The 20,388-nt window shown below is 43.9% G+C and overlaps 1 protein-coding gene across 19 annotated transcripts in view; it reads right to left on the minus strand.

The window, feature by feature from the left end:
• The window catches only part of SYNE1 (spectrin repeat containing nuclear envelope protein 1), a 575,028-nt gene that overhangs the window by 318,097 nt on the left and 236,543 nt on the right, over positions 1–20,388 (minus strand). For all 19 annotated transcript variants that reach the window (XM_053292895.1, XM_053292839.1, XM_053292877.1 and 16 more), the window contains 8 exons: positions 18,829–18,984; positions 18,084–18,375; positions 16,566–16,738; positions 14,606–14,915; positions 6,293–6,457; positions 4,527–4,883; positions 1,135–1,271; positions 192–369 (listed from right to left, as the gene is read on the minus strand). In XM_053292895.1, coding sequence (XP_053148870.1) covers positions 192–369; positions 1,135–1,271; positions 4,527–4,883; positions 6,293–6,457; positions 14,606–14,915; positions 16,566–16,738; positions 18,084–18,375; positions 18,829–18,984 — 1,768 coding nt within the window. The remainder of the gene's footprint in view (positions 1–191; positions 370–1,134; positions 1,272–4,526; positions 4,884–6,292; positions 6,458–14,605; positions 14,916–16,565; positions 16,739–18,083; positions 18,376–18,828; positions 18,985–20,388) is intronic.

A 20,388-nucleotide genomic window follows, 5' to 3' on the forward strand; every position in this document is an offset into this window, starting at 1 on the left:
ATCAGAGCTTGCCCTTAGAGGGGAAGGTAAGAAGGAGAAATTCCTTACTCCGGGTAATTTTTCACCTACACTTCAGTTGCAGCCTCCTTAGATACTAATGTGGCAGGGAATGTTGTTCAGACAGAAAAATGCTATTTTAAGTGGCTCTTTATACCTGATTTGAAAATGGTGAACAGAACTGTAGAAGTTACCTGTATTTTCTGTATGTTGGCCACAGCTTCATTGACATTTTGAGGCACATCAAAACATTTGGCAGTAGTGATTTTTGAATTCACCAGCCATTGCTGGAAGTCTCTGAAGACTGTTCTGAATCTCTGCTGTAAGGCCTGCTCTTTACTCTGGCAACCCTTGGACGCTTGTAGACACAGGCTTCAGAGTAGTCAAATCAAAACATAGATTGGAATTACGTTAGACAGAATAAGGGAGACATTTCTTCCAATATAATACAAAAAACAAATATTGCTTCATACAAGAAAATAGAGTAGTGCTGTCATGGGTTGCATTCTAGAAGGAAAAACTTCTATAGACAATCTGTTAACACCAACAGAGCCTAAAGGGATAATCTCAATCTTACTGTTTTTGCAGCACTTTAATTTGCTATGAAATTCAAAGAACAAGAAATTCATTGTGAATTCACACAACACATATATACCATAATGGCCTACATCTCTCTCTCTCTCTCTCTCTCTCATATTTTATACCACCTGATATGTACATCTCTAGGTGGTATATGAAATTTAAAATATTTACAAGTCACAGATTAAAATACATGACACAATAAATAGTTATTTATGAAGCATGAGTGCCATAAGAAAAGCACCAGTGCTGCTGATGGGATCAACTAATGCAGCAATGGCTTATGAACACAGGAAGTGAATTTCCATGACCTCCCCTTCATACAAAATCATTCTGTGCCACCCCAAAAATATGACTTTTGAAGGTAATATATCCCTCAGGGCCATGCTTTTGGGTGACACAGAGGGCTTCCAGTGGAAGGTCGGCTCACTGAAATTTGTCCTACTTGTGCACTGGGTTTGTTGGGAACTCAGAAGGCATGTTTCTTATGTAACACTTGCACTGATAGTCAAGAGGTCGGCCAGTATGATTTATTTGTTCTATAAAATGGAAACTTACCTATTGTATTCTGTAATTAATTGTGATACATTTGCAGAATAAGTACTCAAGTCTTTGGAGAACCGACAAAGGTCATTTAAGTGAGTCTTGATATCATCACTCATATGCTCTGCCTTTATTAAAACATCCAGTGTTTCCTAAAGAAAACAAAATAATAGCCATAAAATGTGATATAGATTAGTCTATATAGTACTACAGTGGCCTGAGTGACACTCTTTACTCTTCATGTTCCAGAGACATTTAACATTAACCTCAGTTTGGCCTAGTACTGAAATATGCTCACTCCTTCAAAATGCAATGTTAACAGTAGATTCAGTGTTCTATATGTTTCCAAGTCTTGCTCTTCATTCAATATCAACATGGATCAATCAGTTCAGACTAAACAACTGCTTATACAGTTAGAACATAGCCAACTTTACTCTACGATTGTGATTGTGAGCCCTTTGGGGACAGGGATCCATCTTATTTATTTATTATATCTCTGTGTAAACCATCCTGAGCCATTTTTGGAAGGATGGTACAGAAACTGAGAGCAGACCTATAGTTAAGGTATTAGCCTTGTCCAATGTTCTTTCATTATTCCATCTGAACCACTGTTCCCTCTAAGGCGTGTGCACATGCACTTACTCACAAGTTTTTGATGTCCACTCAGTTCATTTTAGATCCTGCTCCTGTTGAATCAGGAAGGCCCAATTCTGAATGCACGTGTGCACACACTGCCTTAATACTGCCACCCAGAACAAAACTCATTCCGCACAGAGATGACACAAATTAGAGGGACGACTGATCTGAACATTCTGTCAGTTTATATAATCAACAGCTCTTTTCTGTTATTATCCAAGTCTATATAACAGAAATGAAGTATAGCATTTTTAAAGCAATACATTCGAAATCAGTCAGAAAAACAAAGAGCTGATCCTCTTGTTGAAAACGGCTGTATCTAGACAGACTTTCTTTAATATACATACAATGTATTCTATGTGGGGCATCCATGCCTCTGCTGCTTGCCGGCAATCAGGTGTGGTCAGGTGCATGTGACCCGGAGGGAGAAGCAGAGCGAAGGATGGTTGCTTCAGCCATGGAGATAGAATGGGTTAAAATAAGACAGCAGAGTAAGACTTTGCTGAGCAGAAGAAAGGTGGGGTGGAATCAGGCAGATCTGGAGCTTTTGCAGGAGGATGGGTTTGTCTTGGGAGGGGGCCTGCCCCCTTGAGAGACCTGTAGGCCCTTTCACCAGGTATTTAAGGCAAGAGCTAAGAAGGAGGCAGGGGGAAGCAGTGGAGAGCAGGAGACTCCAAGGACACACTGAACTCCTGAGGAGGGAGCCCAGGGAGAGAAGTCAGCAACAGTTTCAGTAGGGAGACAGCAGTAAAGGTCGCTAACAAACCTCTCCACTCTTGCAAGCTTCTCACACAACTGAGGTCCACAGCCAGGTGAAAATGGCCACTCCACCCACCTTCAAGTTCCAAAAGTTCATTTGCAAGTCAGATGTTCATAACTTGGAACACATATAGCCTCAAGAGCAATGACTGGATTGTATGTGCGGGCTGGAGTTAGTAAGTCGGGAACTTCTTTAATGTAATATGTGATGGAGCTTTGTTTGTATGTACAGATGTTTGTGAGTAGGATGTTTGTAACTCGGGGAGTGCGTGTATCTCTAACTATTTCTACATTTGTATGTTTCAGTGATATTCATGGATACCCAGTAGATCTGAAAATATGGCATGGAATGCCACAATATATTCAAGGTCTCCTAACCTTGGCACTTAGTGATGATGTATCACTGAGCACTATGGTCTAGAGCAGGGATACTCAACATTGGGTCCTCAGATGTTTCTGGACTTCAACTCCCATAATCCCCAGTCCCAGTGGCCTTTGGTTGGGGATTATAGAGCTGAAGTCCAAAAACATCTGGGGACTCAACGTTGAAAATCCCTGGTCTAGAGCAGGGATTCTCAACGTTGGGTCCCCAGATGTTATTGGACTTCAACTCCCATAATCCCCAGCCCCAGTGGCCTTTGGTTGGGGATTATGGGAGTTGAAGCCCAACAACATCTGGAGACCCAAAGTTGAGAACACCTGGTCTAGAGGCCAACAAATATGGTGGTGGTTGTACTTATTTCAGATTAGCAACAGAATAATTTCAACTCAGTTTGATCTGTCCAGACTTTCCCTGAATTGGACTAAGAGGACCTTGCCCTTCTTGACCACCTTAAGTGGCGCAGCAGGGAAATGCTTGACTAACAAGCAGAAGGTTGCCAGTTCAAATCCCCGCTGCTATGTTTCACAGACTATGGGAACCACCTACATGGGCAGCAGCGATATAGAAAGATGCTGAAAGGCATCATCCATACTGCACGGGAGGAGGCAATGGTAAACCCCTCCTGTATTCTAACAAAAGAAAACCACATGGCTCTATGGTCGCCAGGAGTCGAAATCGACTTGACAGCACACTTTACCTTTACTACAAAGAAATGTATTCTTACAACATGGGCTTTATGTTAGTACAAACTGAAGCTATATTGCAACTGACTGATTTAATGTACGCTTATCACTCCCTGCCCAACAAGCACTCACTTAGTGGTGGGAAAATGATGCTTCATAATGCATGGTATATATGGGTCAGAACTCGGCATTCCATAAGCAATCTTATCCCTAAGTAAATTGGGGTCGGGGGAAGTTTCATGTGAGGGATTCTTTGCATAATTCTTCACTAATTATCTAAATATATTGTAAATATTTTCCTGTCATTTTAAGCCTCCTGGGACTATAATAAATCAAAATGTTGTAGCCCCAAACTATGAAACCAGTGGGATGCAAAACTCAGTTTGAGGTCTGTACATGCATCATAACAAACAACTGCAGGAAATACTGTGGAGGTTAGGACAATTAGCTGCCTAAATCCCTTGAGATAGGATTGAGATAGGATTGTTTGCATAATGGTGAAATGAAAATAATTTTATCTTCAAAAGAATAGCTTTAACATTAGAAGAAAATTTGTGTGGTTTGTCAATGACTCATGGCAATTGTTGCGGTAAGTAACTAATGAAACATGTTAGACAACTGAAGGAGTTAAGCAGAATGCTTAAAGCTTGTGTGTCATATTTCAGTCTCTGCTCAGAAGCCCTAGTTCCAGAGTTACAAAAGTTGAACAACTTATTGCAACATGCATTCACACAGAATGCCATGAAATCACTCCACACATTGACTAACTTGCTATGTTTTTTTAATAGAACCAGTGCTAGTTTAACATAACTTTTTAAAATCCAATTAAAAGTGCATTCTGAAGTTTCCAGTCTAGCATATTACACATTCTCTTGTTTGCAAGTAGCTCTTCTGCTCCTGGCTGTGACAAGAAAAGAGTAGAAAAGACCAAAACAAAACGGTTTTACCTTTTCTTGGTGCCAGCATTCCACAATCTCTTTGTCTGTCAGCTTACTATCCAGAGGGGTCAGTCTTTTAGACAAGGTTGCAAGCAAAGTCCTGAAGTGCTGCAGGGCCTCTTCCAGCTGAGCAGCCTGTGTGGTAAACTCCTGCTCTGACAAGGCCATTTGGCTAGCCATCTCCTCCAAACCATTTCGAGTTTGGAAAACACTCTCTTCCCACTGCTTCCAGTCGGACTGAAGGGCCTGCATTTCAGTGTCTATGTGTTTGCACCCCTGAACAGTTGTGTTCTTTTTCACTGCAGGAGCCAGCGTCTCAACTCTGTTTAGGCGGCTCTCACCAGTCTGTCTGGAATCTATCAGCTCCTGCAATGGAATATCGTCATGGTAACTGAAATGGCTGTGATTCACTTCGGCTGGATAACGGCACACTTTTTACTACAAATGGGCAGCATTCTACAGAGCAGCTACGCTGACCACTCCAAAGCAAATTAAAGGCAGTTTCACCAAAAATATATTCGGAACACCGGTCCTGGTTTTTCCCTGGCTAAAATGTCAGTGAAAGGTTAAAATTAAAAACTAGGCAAAAACCAAAACCTCAACAAAAACAAAACAACTAATAAAAATCTGTGCACAGAGTGCAAGATAAAGTTAAGAGAACTTCAGAATCGAAAATGGAGGGAAATGCATATTGTCCTAGAACACAAGCAAGTTAGACCAGGAGAGCTGGTCTTGTGGTCGCAAGCATGACTTGTCCTTTTTGTTAAGCAGGGTCTGCTCTGGTTGCTTATGAATGGGAGACCACATGTGAGCACTGTAAGATATTCCCCTTAGAGGATGGAGCCGCATCCAGGTTCCAAGTTCTCTCCCAGGCTTCTGCAAGACAGGGCTGAGAGAGATTCCTGCCTGCAACCTTGGAGATGCTGCTGCCAGTCTGTCAATACTGAGCTAGAGGGACCAATGGCCTGACTCAGTATATGGCAGCTTCTTATGTTCCTATATGATTAAAATTAACATGTCGTGAGATTGCTTTTACATGTACTTCCAGCTTGTTGATATTTTGCACTGTGAGTCAGACTGTCAGGCTCCGGAATGGGCAAGATACACTTTACTTTCCAATAATGTTAGGTATTTAATATCACCTTTTCTGAAGAAAAGGTATCTATTTTTGGCCCGCCACATTAGGATTTTTGTAAGGTAAGCAGGTTTCCCCCCTTTGCTTGAAAAGGGAATCCTCAACAAATTCCCCCTTACAGGCATGCCCCCAAACCAGTTCCTCCACTGCTAGGGTCCCCTTTGCTGCCACCAGCCCCCCATTTCCTAGGGAAAATGTGCCCACAGCCACTGTAGCTGACACCTTCCCCAAGTTTCTGGGTGCTTTGGGACAGATAAAAGGGAAAGTGGCAGAGGGGACCATGAATACTTACAGCTGCCTCCTCCACTGCCGCCTTCCCCCTGCTCCAAAGCAAGCTTCTGGATACCTTGGAGCAGGAGGAAGGGGAGCCAAGACAGAAAGCAGCAGTGGGAGCTTTTTGAGTGATCAGTTGATTGCAAATCTCCCTGCACTTTGAGGATGTGCAAAAGACTGCTTGTGCATCCCTGATTAGCAGTTAAAGGCAGTATTTGTGAACAGAACAGAAGCAGGATATATTACCACGTGAATCTTAAATATAATTTAAGGGAAACGTGTTTTCTTATTGTAAGCATTCACTATGGCCTGTCTTAATGCATAATATGTTACTAGCAAAGCTAGTTATTGCAGTATAATATCTCACATTAATTTTGGCCAGTTTTTTCTGTATGGCTGCTGAATCCCCTGATGCATCTGACCACCGATGAAGCTCTTCCTTTGCTGAATGAAGCCAGTCAGTAAATTCATGTACTGCATCAAGATACAGTAAATGATCCTTGACAATATCTTCTACTTTTCTCATTTTTTCCTGTAAGTCATAAAGAGAATTTATTCAGCACATGTTAACAAGCTAAGACTTAAGTCTCAGTTCTGTGAGATGGCCTCAAATCCATGTTTGTTCTTATGCTGACCACGGAGACAGTTATCCCTTATTAGGGATGTGCAGAACTGGTTCTACCTGAACCTGGTTTGAATAGAACCGACCTGGTTCGAACAGTTTGGACTTGAATTGAGCCAGACCCCATAGAAGGGGTGCCGGTCTGAGTTTGAACTAAACCAGTCCCAGTTCAGGGGCATGCATGTAAAGGGGATCCAGTGATGATTCCCCTTTACAAGCAAAGGGGGACCTGGCATTCCAGCTCATCTCCACAACTGGGCCATACTGGAGTGCCAGTCTGGAAAGGAGAAGCCACACCACTGCCATGCCCTCAGACTACGAGTACCCTCTTGCAGCCCCATTAGGATTTTTTTAGGTAGGCAGGGTTCCCCTGCTTGTTTGTAAAAGGGAATCCTAACTGGATTCCCCTTTACAGGCACACCCCCTCGAACAGCTGAACCAGTTCAGCCTGGTTTGATACTCGGACCAAACTGGGGGCTGGTTTGAACCAGCCAGCGGTCTGGTTCAGGTTTGGCTCATACTCAAACTGAACTGCTGGAATTGGTTCATGCACACCCCTACCCCTTATTTTCAATTTCCCTTTTGAGAAGGTTTGTTGAATGGGTGGTGACTCTGACATATAACTTCAGCAAAAACACCATGATTGGGCATAGGAGTGGAAAAAGAGAGAGTGATTGCAGATGTATTCTTTTTCCTCCATGTATGTGTACATGAGCAATGTAGAATGCATAATTCTGCATTGATTCAGAAACATAAGTTCCAGAATAGGGTTCTCTATAGTACAGGGTATCCCTGTTATATCTATATGCACAATGAGAGATTCTCATAACTAACAAGTTCTTTTATGCCAAGGAAATCTACATGGCGAGTCACATATATAATGCATAATTGCGATTTCCCCCACTCCTCCTTCCTCTCCTGCATTCCAAGGCAGCAAAATTGCTCCACTCTACTAGGATTTCACTATATCCAAAGAAAGAATTCCACACAAAATATCACATTTCCTCCTGGAACGGATTACACTGAAGGACTGCTTGAAGCCACAGAACATACAAGAAAAGTCTGTAGATAAATATCTACTGGAACTTTCTCCCCTCTTTTTTGAGTAATATAGTTTATAGATCCAATCTTTCCCCCATGTATAACTTGACCAAATATTTATTCTTTTTTATATTTTTAAGCTTTAAATACATTTCAATTCTTTTCACAATTTCCTTTCATGATAATTCAAACTGGTTCCATTGGACTGATTGCTGGACTTGGACCTGAGCAATCCAGATATAAATCTTAGTTCATCCTGAGTCATTTATTTGATTGATTTCCATTCAACTTCCATTTCATTAAACAATTTCAGCACAGGGGTTTAGACTGCCCATATACTGATTTTTAAACAGATGAGGCTAAATGCCAAATGTGAGAACTTCTTCAAATCCTTGTCTTGATTCTAGAACTATCAAAACAATGCTCTATGTGCCCAGAATCTGCCCTTTTCATTTCATTTTCATTGGGGATGGGGCCGCAGCCCAGTGCTAGAAAGGCACATTGGTCACTCATCGTGAAGGTTTCTTCTTGCTGCTGGGGTTGAGGACATCTCATGTTAGGTAATCCTCCCCAGCATGCTCCAGAGGCAGGACATATTCAGAGCCTTTAAGAGGCCCAGGAGGATAGCCCCTCCCAGTTTAGTTAGTTAAGCCAAGCTTCTAGGAAGGAAAGAACACTCTGTAGGAGACAACAGTAAGTATAGAGAAAAAACACAAGCTAATAAGGTTTGGACCAGTAGCCGTGGATGCCCCAGGTGGGTCAAAATGTCCTCAACATCAGCAGCAAGAAGGAGCCTTCACGGTGAGTGATCAATGCTCCTTTCTCAGATGCTGGGTGAGGACATTTCACATGGGACATGCCACAGCTAACAAGACTCTGGGAGGGAGGGTGACCCCGGCTACTGAGGAGGGAGGATGTGCTGAAGTACACATCTGCCGAAGGCAGCCTGAGGGGAGTGTCGTAGGTTTAGTTTGTAGTGTCTCATAAACGTGGACAGAGAGGACCATGTTGCTGCTCTGCAGATGTGTTCAAGTGGAGTATTTGTGGAGAAAGCCGCCAAGGTGGCCGCCAAGCAGGTGGAATGAGCCGTAAGTTTCAATAGAGTAGGTAGGTGTTGGACTTCATACACCAAGGAGATACAGGCTTTGATCCACCTGGACAAGGTAGATGTCGAAACTTGTTGTACCATTGTGGATGGTAGGAAGGATACGGACAACGCTTCTGTGGAACAGAATGAAGCAGTCCGAGACAGGTGAGCTTTCAGGCAATGACAGACATCGAGTTTGTGCCAGTCTTTTTCTCTCGGTTGAGAGGGGTTAGGACAAAACGATGGTAGAACCAGGTTTTGAGATCTGTGGAATACCGAAGCTACTTTTGGTAGTACTGAGGGGTCCGGGATCAAAGTAACAGAGTCTGAGGAAAAAATACAGAACCTGGGGTTGCCAGATAGGGACCTGAGTTCAGAGACCCATCTGGCTGAGGCAATAGCTATCAGGAAAGCTCTCTTCATTGATAGAATGTGGAGAGGGATTGAACGTAAAGTTTCAAATGGAGGTGCATGTAAGACTCTGAGAACCTTGTGGAGGTCCCAAGAAGGGAACCTGTGAACTACCAGAGGAGATGACAAAGTGGCCCCTCTTAGGAAGCATTTCAGGTGTGGGTGTGAGGTCAGGCCTTTCCCCTTGAACAGTGAGAGAAGCGATCCCAGAGCTGCTGCATGCTGTTTGATGGTGTCGGCTCACAGTCCTTGTCTAGACTGTCCTGGAGGAATAGTAAAAGTTCCAGAAGTCCGCATGTTATTGCTGAGAGTTTGCATTGGCTACATCATCTAAGGAAAGCACACCAGGTAGATTGATACATTTGGTTGGTAGATGACCTTCTGGATGCCAGTAGTGTATCTAGGACTCGTCTGTCATATCCAAGATGGCTGAGTATGTTGTGTTCAGTCACCAGGCGGCAAGTTGAACCAAGTTGGGTCGTGATGAAGGACTGGGTCCTGCCTGAGGAGGCCGTCCCTCTGTGGAAGGAACCATGGGCCATCTACAGCCAGGTGAAGTATTTCTGTGAACCATGGGTGGCGAGGCCAGTAGGGAGCCTGCTGAGGAGTGGGACTGGTGGAAATGCGTACAGTAGTTCCCAGGGCCATGTAGTTGATATGGCATCCACCCCTTCTGCCTGGTGGCATGGAGAAAAAAACAGCGGCAGTTTGGGTGTTGAGGTGAAACACGAAAAGGTCCACCAATGGGTGACCCAATGTTCTTGTGAGGAGATGGAAGACCTGTGGGTTGAGTTTCCATTCTGTTGGGTGCAGTTCCTGGGGGCTCAGCCAGTCTGCTTGTCTGTTGAGGGAGCCGCTGACATGATGTGTTATGATGGAGGACAGATGCGTCTCTGCCCATTGCATTAGGAGGACTGATTCCTGGTGAAGGGACTGGGATTGGGTCCCTCCCTGGTGGTTTACATGAGCTTTTGCTGTCAAGTTGTCGGTGCATATCAAGACATTATTGAAGCAGATTTGTTTCTTGAAGGCCATGAGTGCTAAATGAATGGCTCTCAGCTCTAGCCAGTTCATGCTGTGACTCCTTTCTTGTGGAGTCCAGGTGCCCTGGGCTGAGTGTGATAGGCAATGTGCTCACCAACTGTGGAGGCTGGCATCTGTCATGATAATTATCCTGGGTGGATCTAGAAAAGGTCTGTCCTGACCCAGGCGGGAAGGATTTATCCACCAGCGTAGAGATTCCTTGATCGGTGGAGGTAGGGTGAGCCTTATATGGCGTTTCTGTGCGACCGCCCATTGGTGTGGTGGAAAAAACCATTGTAGGGGGAGAAAATGGAAGCATGCCCAGGGAAATGCTTCTAAGGTGGACACCATGAGACCTAGTAGTTGGGCTAGGGTCATGACTGACACCTTCTTGAGAGATAATATGAATTGGATTAAAAGTAGTATCTTGTCTCTTTGCTCCTCTGGGAGGAAGAGTCTGTCTCGTATTGTATCTATGTCCACCCCCAGATGCTGGATTTGCCTGGATGGAGTCAGGTGGCTCTTGGTGATGTTAACTAGAAAACTGTGAGAGGATAACATGGCGAGGGTGGTGTTTACATCTTTTGTTGCAGATTCTCTGGATTGAATGAGGAGATCGTCTGGATAAGCAAAGAGTCTGACCTTTTGGAGTCTGAGGTGAGCCAGTAGGGGCGCCATCACTTTTGTAAATATCCATGGGACTGACGAGAAACCAAATGGGAGCGCTGTGTACTGATAATGGCATCCATTGTAGGAGAAGCGGAGGAGGTGGCGGAAATGTGGATGGATTGGTTCTGTGAGGTCGATTGATGCAAGGTTGTCTTCATGATGTAGAGTTTCCGCTATGGAGTGGAGTGTTTCCATTTGGAATTTTCTGTGTCTGACCCACTTGTTGAGGTATTTGAGATCCAATACTGCCCTGAAGGAGCCATCATTTTTGGGCACAGTAAACAAGATAAGAGTAAATGCCTCGTCAGAGTTGGTGCACAGGAGTTGGTTCTATTGCTGAGATGTTGAGAAGGTGAGTGGTCACCTGTTGTAGGGCCACGTGTTTTTGCTGGGATTTGGAACGGAGGGTGGGTAAGAATCTGTCTCTGGGAAGTGCTATCAACTCTATCTTGCAACCGTGGAGAATGGTGTCTAGGACCCATTTGTCAGAAATGGAGGCCTCCCAGGAGTAGCAGAAGTGAGATAGGCAGCCTCCCATGCCTGGAGGATTGTCAAGGTTTGGACTGTTGGCCAAAGTGTTGCTTCATAGTGTTAGGCTTGAGATTGAAGTGAGGTCTGTTCCAGTTACTCCGCTGTGGTCTTGCGTCTCTGTCTCTGGGACGAAAGTTGGGTCAAGAGGAATGAAAGGATTGGTTGAATCTTTGATTAGGTCACTTGTCATCCTTGCGCGTGGACGAAGGGAGCACCTTCTTCTTATCCTTTGTCTCAACTAAAACCTCTTGTAACACCTCATCGCCAAAAGGTTTAGTAGCCGTGATGCTGACTGAAGACAGGTTAGAGCGTGAAGCTGTGTCTACCTACCAGTGTATTAGCCATAGTGTGCATCTGGCCACAACATTGTTGGCCATGGTGTGTTCCCCGAAGCATACAGAGTTAAGAGTTGCATCTGCTATGAAGGCTTGGGCCTTTTGAATCTTTAAGAGGAACTGTCTCTGTCTAGGTAGGTCAAGAGGAGGCGATTGAACAAGCTCGTCCATCCAGAGTAAGGACACTCTGGAAATGATAGAAGCTGCTATAGATAATGTATGGAAAATGAAATGCATTCATTGTTCTTCTTGAGTTGGAATGCAAGCTTCTTTTCAGTGGGGTCTTTGTGCACAGACTCTCCATCTTGAGGCAGTATGGCCCCAGATGTGAGAGCGGCCATGTGAGAATTGACAGGAGACATCTGAAATAAGGCTGCTGCTGTAGGGACAAAGGCATAGTGCTTGTTAGCCAATGTAGTCATCTTCTTCTGTACAGAGGGAGCCTGGCATTCCTGTCTCATCACTTCTGCAAAGGTTTCCAGGAGTGGAAATAACAGGTCTGATGAAGAGGTGGTAGGAAGGACTAATGACTCCCTGTAAGGAGCAGTAGTTCCCTGTAAGCCCTCAATTTGCAGTCCCAAAGTATATAAGGCCTTTACAAACAGGTTTGAGAAGTCTTCTGATGGAAAGAGCCTACGTGAATGGGAAATTGGCTCCACCTGTGGGCCATCTGACCATTCACCTTTTCCCTTGGACTCAACATCTGGGTCAGGTTCTGTAAGGGGTCTTCCCTGGTCTTGTGGGGTGTTCTTGGAGAATCCAGGCCACTGAGAAAGCAGGGGATCTATCGGTCTGCCTGGATGAGGGTCAGGAGAGTCATAGTCAGAGATCAGGGATGAATGTTCCAAGGAGGACAGCTTATGTTTCCAATTGGATTTTTTGGATTTCTTTCTCTTTGATCTATAGGAATGCTTGTGATTTCTTTTTCTCTTTTTAGGAGGGGACTCTGAGGGACATGAAAAAGGAGTCTGAGTCCTGTGAAGAGGAGGTGGACTGTTCCCTGCGCTTGCTGCATTTTTTCTGTGAGCGTTTTGGCTGTTGGCTGGCAAGCATCTGGGTTAGCAGGGAGGAAAACCAAAGATGCCAGAGCTGTGGTACTTCTCCAGTGAGAGGAGGAGCCAAAATGGTGAGGCCTGCAGGGGATTGGGGGCGCACCAGTCCACTAGGGGCTAATGGCTCACTCAGTTCTGGACTCACTGGAGCTGATTGTACTGGGCTGGCCAGCATAGCTGGTGACCCATCGGCTCACTCTCCGGTAGGACGGGGGTCATGGTTGGAGCGGTGTCACATTTGGAACTCCTCCACCCTTACCCCCTTGATGGGTTGAGGGGAAAGCGTTTGTCCTTGCGGTGGCACCTCCAGGGACCCAGCAGGGTTTGCTGGCAAGGAGGGGCCTGCGGAAGCGTCGTCCTTCCAAACCCTGGGAGTCAGTTTTGTTTTTTGCGGAGTGGGCATCTTGGAGTCCTTTCCAAGGGGTATGGGCAGCTTGGCGGGAAGCAGCGCGGGCCGCAAGAGATTGTGATGGCCCACTGGAGAGGTGGTAATAGCCTCCTCCAAAATCACGAGGTCAGGGCTTTCAGGCCTGTTGAAGCGGGAGATCGAACGGTCGAGCTTCCAGGAGTGTTGAATTGCCATAAGTCGGGCACTGTGGTGTCTCAAAGGTGGGTTGTGGCCCTTTCATCCCCCCATGGCACCTGACACAATGGTCCGTGGCAGGGCATTTTGTGCGGCGTGCACTATCACACAGTGGTGATGGGGCTTACCAGGCTGGAAGGATTTCACAGACTTCTTCCCATTGGGCATAAATACATGGAGAATGCTGGATCACTGAGGCTCCATCTGCAGGAGTAGAAAGGAGAATGGGGAAGAAGGTGGAAAAGTTATAGAAGTTCTCTCTCTCTTTTTTTGTATCAAGGAGAGGAACAAGAGGGTCAGAAGAGGAATAAGAGAGAAGTAAAGACAGAGTGGCTACAAGGGGCTTGTATCTTGAACTTGAACTTGAGACAGAGTGGCTATAGAAGCAAGGCAGCGCCGTCCACTCTGCAGCTGTGCAGGACAAACTAAACTGGGAGGGGCTATCCTCCTGGGCCTCTTAAAGGCTCTGACTAATCTGAATATGCCCTGCCTCTGGAGCATGCTGGGGAGGATAACTCACGTGAGATGTCCTCACCCAGCAGCTGAGAACATCTGCTTTGCATGCAGAAGGTCCCATCTTAAACCCCTGACATCTCCAGGTAAGGCTGGGAAGGATTCCTGCCTGAAATCTTGGAGTAGTAGCAGCTGGTGAGTGCCCATGGGAGGGTGGGGGAATACAATTTTAAACAGTGGCGAATTTACCCACTGCCAGTGCCCAGTATGCTATATGCCACAGTGGCAGATGACTCCCGTGGGGATGGTGCCCCACCCCTGTTGCTCAGCTTTTCTCTTTGCATGCATGGAGGCCATGTGAGGGGTCAGCATGGCAGGTTTGTGCCATGCTAACCTCTCAAATGGCCTCTGTACATAAATGGAGGCCAGCTGAGAGGCAGGAGTAGGACATGCTCCCCATGGGATGCTGGGTCGGCCACCACAACGGCATATAATGTTCTGAGTATTGGCAGCAGCTAAGTTAACCTCTGTTTAAAATTGTATCCCCCCCACCCACCCCCTCCCAAGCGGTGCTCACTGGCCGCTACTGCCTTGGAAGGCTGCTGCCAGTCAGTGCATACAATACTGAGTTAGAGAGACCAAGAGCATAAGGCAGTTTCTTATGTTCTTTCCTATTGTGGGCCACCATTACATGTGATTGTAGTAGTTTCTTTCTCCAATACTCTTGGTTCCGCTTTATCATAAAAACTTGGTAGTCATTGGAGATATATATCATATAACAATATTTACTGGCTAAAATTAATGTCAGTGTGTTGCAATTGCCAATATCATGGATTAAAATTTCTGCATGGGGCTATCTGACAAAGCATTTACCTTGATCACAGTTGTAATATCACTGAACTGTGTTTTCAGCTCTTCTTGAATAACTTCTCTGAAAGAATCATCGTCTGTTTTCTCATGCAGTCCTTTGGCTTTCCCTATGAGCTGTTGCAGGTCATTGGTATGATCTTCCACTTCTGCAACAAGAGCCTGGAAATAGTCCAGCTGGGAAAATTTCTCTTTCAAGCCATTCTGAGGCTCTAAAGGCTGTTCCACCTTGTGGTCTACAGATTCCAACCACTGATCTAGCTGATTTTTCCTTTCAAGATAGTCATTCCATTGATTAATCACAGACTCCAGCAAGCTTACATTAAAAAAAAAAAATCACATACATAGTGAGATCAAAATCTAGCAACCCTTAAAACAAACTAATGAGGTTGCAGTACAATATTCATAGGGCTACTCACATAATGTTGCACAGTTGAAATTACCACTTACCATGAACCTCTGGATTGCTTAGGTTAGAGCTACAACATATTACACCCAGGTCATATTTCATAACAAATTATTATATTGGGATGCTTAAGAAATTCAACATTTCAACAGCTCAAACTGGAACTATTTCTACTATCTGTTAGATATAATCTTTATCCAACAAAGTCAAAAATATACTGGTAATCCCAGACGTCATTTATTTCAATGGGCACTCTCAGAGTCAGGATCTATCTGAACTTAGCACATAATTGCATTTAAGGTGCTTTTTTCAGGCAAAGGTGGTGGATGAACCATGGTAAACCAGAAGACTGGTTGCGACAGTCATAGAAATGGAGTGTAGCATTAGTGTGAAATGAAGTATGAAGCTTTGGAGCCTATTCAGATTTGTTCCAATTTGCTTTGAACCAAACCACCATATGGTTCAGACTGAATGTAAGTGGATTTGGCTGATTCAGGTAGGCCACTGAAGCTTTGCTTCCACAGCTGTAACTCTGGAAAAGACTACAGTTCCCCGGAGCATCCACACCATTTCCAGGACTGCAGGAGAAACCTACTGGAAGTATTTTAAAATGGAGCTACTTCTGGCCTTATCCACCCTCAGCACAGTCCTTCCAGTGGCTGTTGCTGGGGTCTATCTATGTTTCTTTTTAGACTGTAAGCCCTTCGGGGACAGGGAACCCTCTTATTTATTTATTTATTTATTTATTTCTCTATGTAAACCACTTTGTAAACTTCTGTTGAAAAGTTGTATATAAATATTTGTTGTTGTTGTTCCGCTCCCTCACCACCAAGAACAAGATGAACTATCTTCAGCCTGCCTCCTGTCTCTTGCCCTATGTGGGAAGTACCGTCAGGAGAGTACCAGCGGGTGTCAAAACCCCAGCCCTGAATTAAAGCAATTGCTTCAAATCACGTCAAAGCAAAATGAGATCCTGCTGAAGATCCAAACAGAATCAGGCCCCACCCCCAGCACTAAAGCAGCCCCTGAATTGGAGTTGGGCTACTTCACACATGCAGTACACTTTTCAACAATGCACTGATTTCAGTAAACTTCACTATGACAACTTAAGTGTGCTTAAGTGCACAGACTGATGATTGATTTAGTATTTTAAGCTACAAGAGACCAATCCATTCCATACCTGCCAACATGTTCCTATCTTCCAACATGTCCCTATTTTCTCATTCAGGTGAGTGAGGAAAATAGGGACATGTTGGCAGGTATGCCGTTCTCTGCTATGGAATAATAGAAACATGGACTTCAGATGAATACAGTCCTCAGCAATTTCCATGATCATGGCAGTACTTCTTCCACGTACAGCCTGGTTCACACTTTCATTTCTCCGTGCAAATGTTTCCCGACCCGAGGGACTGATTGAATACACAGATGAACAAGGAAAAACTTGTGCAAACCATTCCCAAGTGAATATATTCAGCCAATCCCAAAGTAAGGTGTTCTCAGTGTAGAAACTTCCTATTATATGAACATATTTTAAAATAAACAGCAAATGAAAAAACTTACCTCTGATAACTCATTGAGGTACTGATAATGTTGTTCCATAGACCTTTTAACGTCTGCAGTTGGTTCTGTATTACCTTCTGCCCTTCTGCATTACTGCTTTTAAGGGCTTGTTCACCTTTACCAATGGCCATATTTAACTTTACCTCTCCCTCACCTTTCATCAAAAGGATTTCCTATGAAGCAAAATAATGTTAGAGTTTCCAGTACAATAATTTAAGACATGAAGAAGGTCATTCATCAAATTGCCATCCATCAAATTTTGCAAACATTTAACACTGCATCATGCAAACAGAAATATTAAATCAGAAGGGATTATTCAAATAGCTTTTTCCACAGGCAATACTGGGATAGTAGATTCCAGCTGCATATTCCATATAGTAGTACTATAAAATTATAGGGCTGTGCACTGTGTTGGATCCCAGAGGCACGTTGAACTCAATATGCCCTATGTTGGGTATTATCAGAATGAGTTAAAACTTCCCCTGGAGCCAGCCAACTTGCCACTTGCCTTTCTCCACAGGTACTTTTAGAAGTACCTTCTCCTTTCCCTTTAAGCTCCTTGGAGGTCCCTAGTTGTCATGGGGAATTGTGGGAATCCATTCTTTTAAGGGATGCAGGCATGGCATTAAAATATTTGTCCCTTAATAGCAATTCTCATTACCACATTGCCTTCTTTGGGGCTGATAATTATCTAGATAACCTTTCGGCTGTGATGGGGTGCTGTATGCTATAAATGCTAAGATCAAGACTGTTTCCACTGCAAATCTTCACATAACTAATCTCCTACAGGTAAAATGTAAGCCAGCTTAAAAACATAAAGTCAAAGTAGTCCTAAAAATTTGTCCAAAAATAATGGTAATGAAAAAACCCTATGTATTGTGCTGGTTGGTCATACTAGGGGCTAACAAGCTTTTGGAACCATCACTAGCTTCCTGTTTCTTCTTGGCTGAATTTGGTGTGTTAATTATTAGTGTTAATTATTAGCTACAAAACCATAAATAGCTTCAACTGTACGTGTCTTAGGCATCAACTACTCAACATTCTTTGCATTCTTGACGGGTGCAGACAGAGCGAGCGTTTGAGGGGCAACTCCTAACAGATTTTTTGAGTGAGGGAGAAAAGTCATGTTTGGGGGGAGATATAGGCTCTTAGGTTTGTCAGGGGAGTTCAGTAAAATGGGGGGTGGGTGGGACTCTAATGCCTAGGGGAGTCTATACCCCTGATTCTTCTGATGCTTCTTTTTGCATGTCCTCTTATTTTCTTCATTTGTGACATCCAATTTGAGGAACTCAGTTTAATAAATAAATGGGTGGTCCTGTAATGTAGATAGTTTTTAAAAATAATGTTGTCTTTTCTTCATATCTGTTAATGTCAGGGAGGCTCAAACAGCTTGACTTTTACCTTAACTTGGAAAGTTTTGGGGGTTTACCTTAACGTAGGAACTTGGACAAAAGTCTGAAAACTTTAGTCAATAGCAAGAGTTTGGAAAGCAACAATTCCATCACTTTGTTATTTTACCTGAATTAGCAGGAGACGTTTCTCTAAGATAACTTTGCTCCCAATCGTGCCCTCTGCAGAGGCCAGTTTTTCCTGCACATCTTTCACCCAGGTCCACATATTCTGCAGAGCTTCTTCCAAAGCTTCGTGTTCCTGAAGGGCCATTTGAGATGCCCTCAGCTTTTCTTTGACTGTCCTGACTAGGTTTTGATAGGTAGTAAAATGCTGAGAAGCCAGACGAACCTCCCTTCCAGCATTATATCCCTTCTCATTTAAAATCTGTGCCTTCTGAGAAAGCATATCAAAAGATTCTCTAAAAGGAAAGTTTAAAATGATAGAGAAATTACTTGAGTTATAAACGTTGGTTTATAAACTGTAGTTTAAAATGTAGCTGTGAAAAATGATGGACAACTCATTGCACTGGTGTGAATTAAATAAGGTTCAGAGGTGAATGGTAATAGCTTGACATAAGGATACATAAGCAAATTTATAATTATTATAAAGATAATTGTTAGACCTTATACCAAACACACAAAGGAAAAGAACTCCCAAACTGGTCTGGAAAAGCAAGAGCACCCTCTCAATCCCATAATAACTGCAACTAGAAAAAAATGCTGATATCTCCCTATGGGGCTGAATGCCCTGTGGGAGCCTCTGGAGAATATTTAATTTCACAGAGCTTTAGTTTTCTATCATGACAACGAAATAAACAGACATAAAGTAAATCACAATACTGGCAAGAATATTTAGAAAGTGGCTTTTGTACCTCTCAACCAGAAGTTCTTCCAGAAATGCTTCCACTTTCTGTACCTCATTTTTCTTATCCGGAATGTGCTGCTTACGCTCACCCAAGGCTTCTGTGCTTATCCTTTCCTCCATTTCATGGAGCCACAGACTTCGGTTCTTGCACAGATCCTCAAAGCTACAAACAAACAAACACAGCATAGTTGTAATAGCTGTTGCTAGATGTGCAAAACTAATTCACCAGCTACTACAAATATATTACTATACAGAAATCAATTTGCCTGGATATCAGCTTAATAAATGATAGTTGCAACCAAAACATTTTATGTTGTCAAAAGTAATCTAAAAATACTCAGCAAGGATCTAAATATGTCTGTGACATTCCCAAATATGACCATGGGAACTGCAGAAAGAATGCAACCTTTCAAATTTTAAAGTAGTACAACTTGCGCTTACTGTAACAGTTTATGAAGAAACTGAAATAACTGATTGTTCTCTGTATGAGAATTCAAGGTGCCAAATGCTCCTGTTCCTAGATCCTGATTGTTTTATTTTCTTCTCTCTCTTTCAAAGGGCAATGTCCAGTAGGTAGGCTGTTTGTAGGTGTGCTTGCACTCTTAAACCTCATTTAAAGGCCAGGGTAAAAAGTAGGGTTAGGCGAGCAGGCAGTACCGAGATCCACACAACTTCATACCATAGACACCAGACATTGCCCTTTGAGAAAAGGGAGCCACAATTTCTCAAGCCCATTTTTTCTGCAGTCCTGACATTTACCCTCACCTATTCTGTAGCACCTTGGGACTTGCTTGCAGCAGCAGGTAAGGGAAGTGGGCAGATGACAGATTTGTAGACAGGAGTGGAGCCATGGCTGCCTTTTCTCCTTCCTCAACCGGAGATATTAAAGTGTTCAAGGTAAGAGGCAGCAAACCTACCCACATTTCCAATTTAACCATGGAAAGTAGATACTAACCCTATTCTCACGAACAGCCTAACCCAGGCTAGGGCAGCCAAGCCTGTGTTAGGCTGCTCGTGTGCAGTGCCGGGATCCACGTGGATGTCGGCACTGCCTGTCAGCCTAACCCTATTTTTTACCCTGGCCTTTAGATGAGGTTTAAGGGTGCAAGCACGCCCCTAACCCTGGAGCCAGGGTAATGTGTGTCAGGCACCTAGAGCACTCAGCTTATGGGAAGTGTCTCCCAATGCACCACACTAGTCACATGGTGCATTGTGGGATACCTGGAGGCCAGAGATCCATGATGCCAGGAGCAGCATGGATCATGTGGGCATGCAGTGGTGCACCAAGGAATGGGGCGCTGATCATCTGGGGGGAGGTAGATTCCCCCCTGCCTACCCTCCCAGTTGTTTGAGTAGCCCTACTGTCTGCTATGAATACATGAAGAAGATAATTATTATTCATTTTGAGACCTATTGGTGATGTTATTTCCTTGAAAGACGGTGGATTAAGATCATAGAAATTACTTAACAGGTACCACCTAATGGTACGTCGGGGAAATGACTTGACTAGCAAGCCAGAGGTTGCCGGTTCGAATTCCCGCTGGTATGAAACACCTATATTGGGCAG

Source organism: Hemicordylus capensis, chromosome 1 (genome assembly GCF_027244095.1).
Source record: "Hemicordylus capensis ecotype Gifberg chromosome 1, rHemCap1.1.pri, whole genome shotgun sequence".
Lineage (NCBI taxonomy): Eukaryota > Metazoa > Chordata > Lepidosauria > Squamata > Cordylidae > Hemicordylus > Hemicordylus capensis.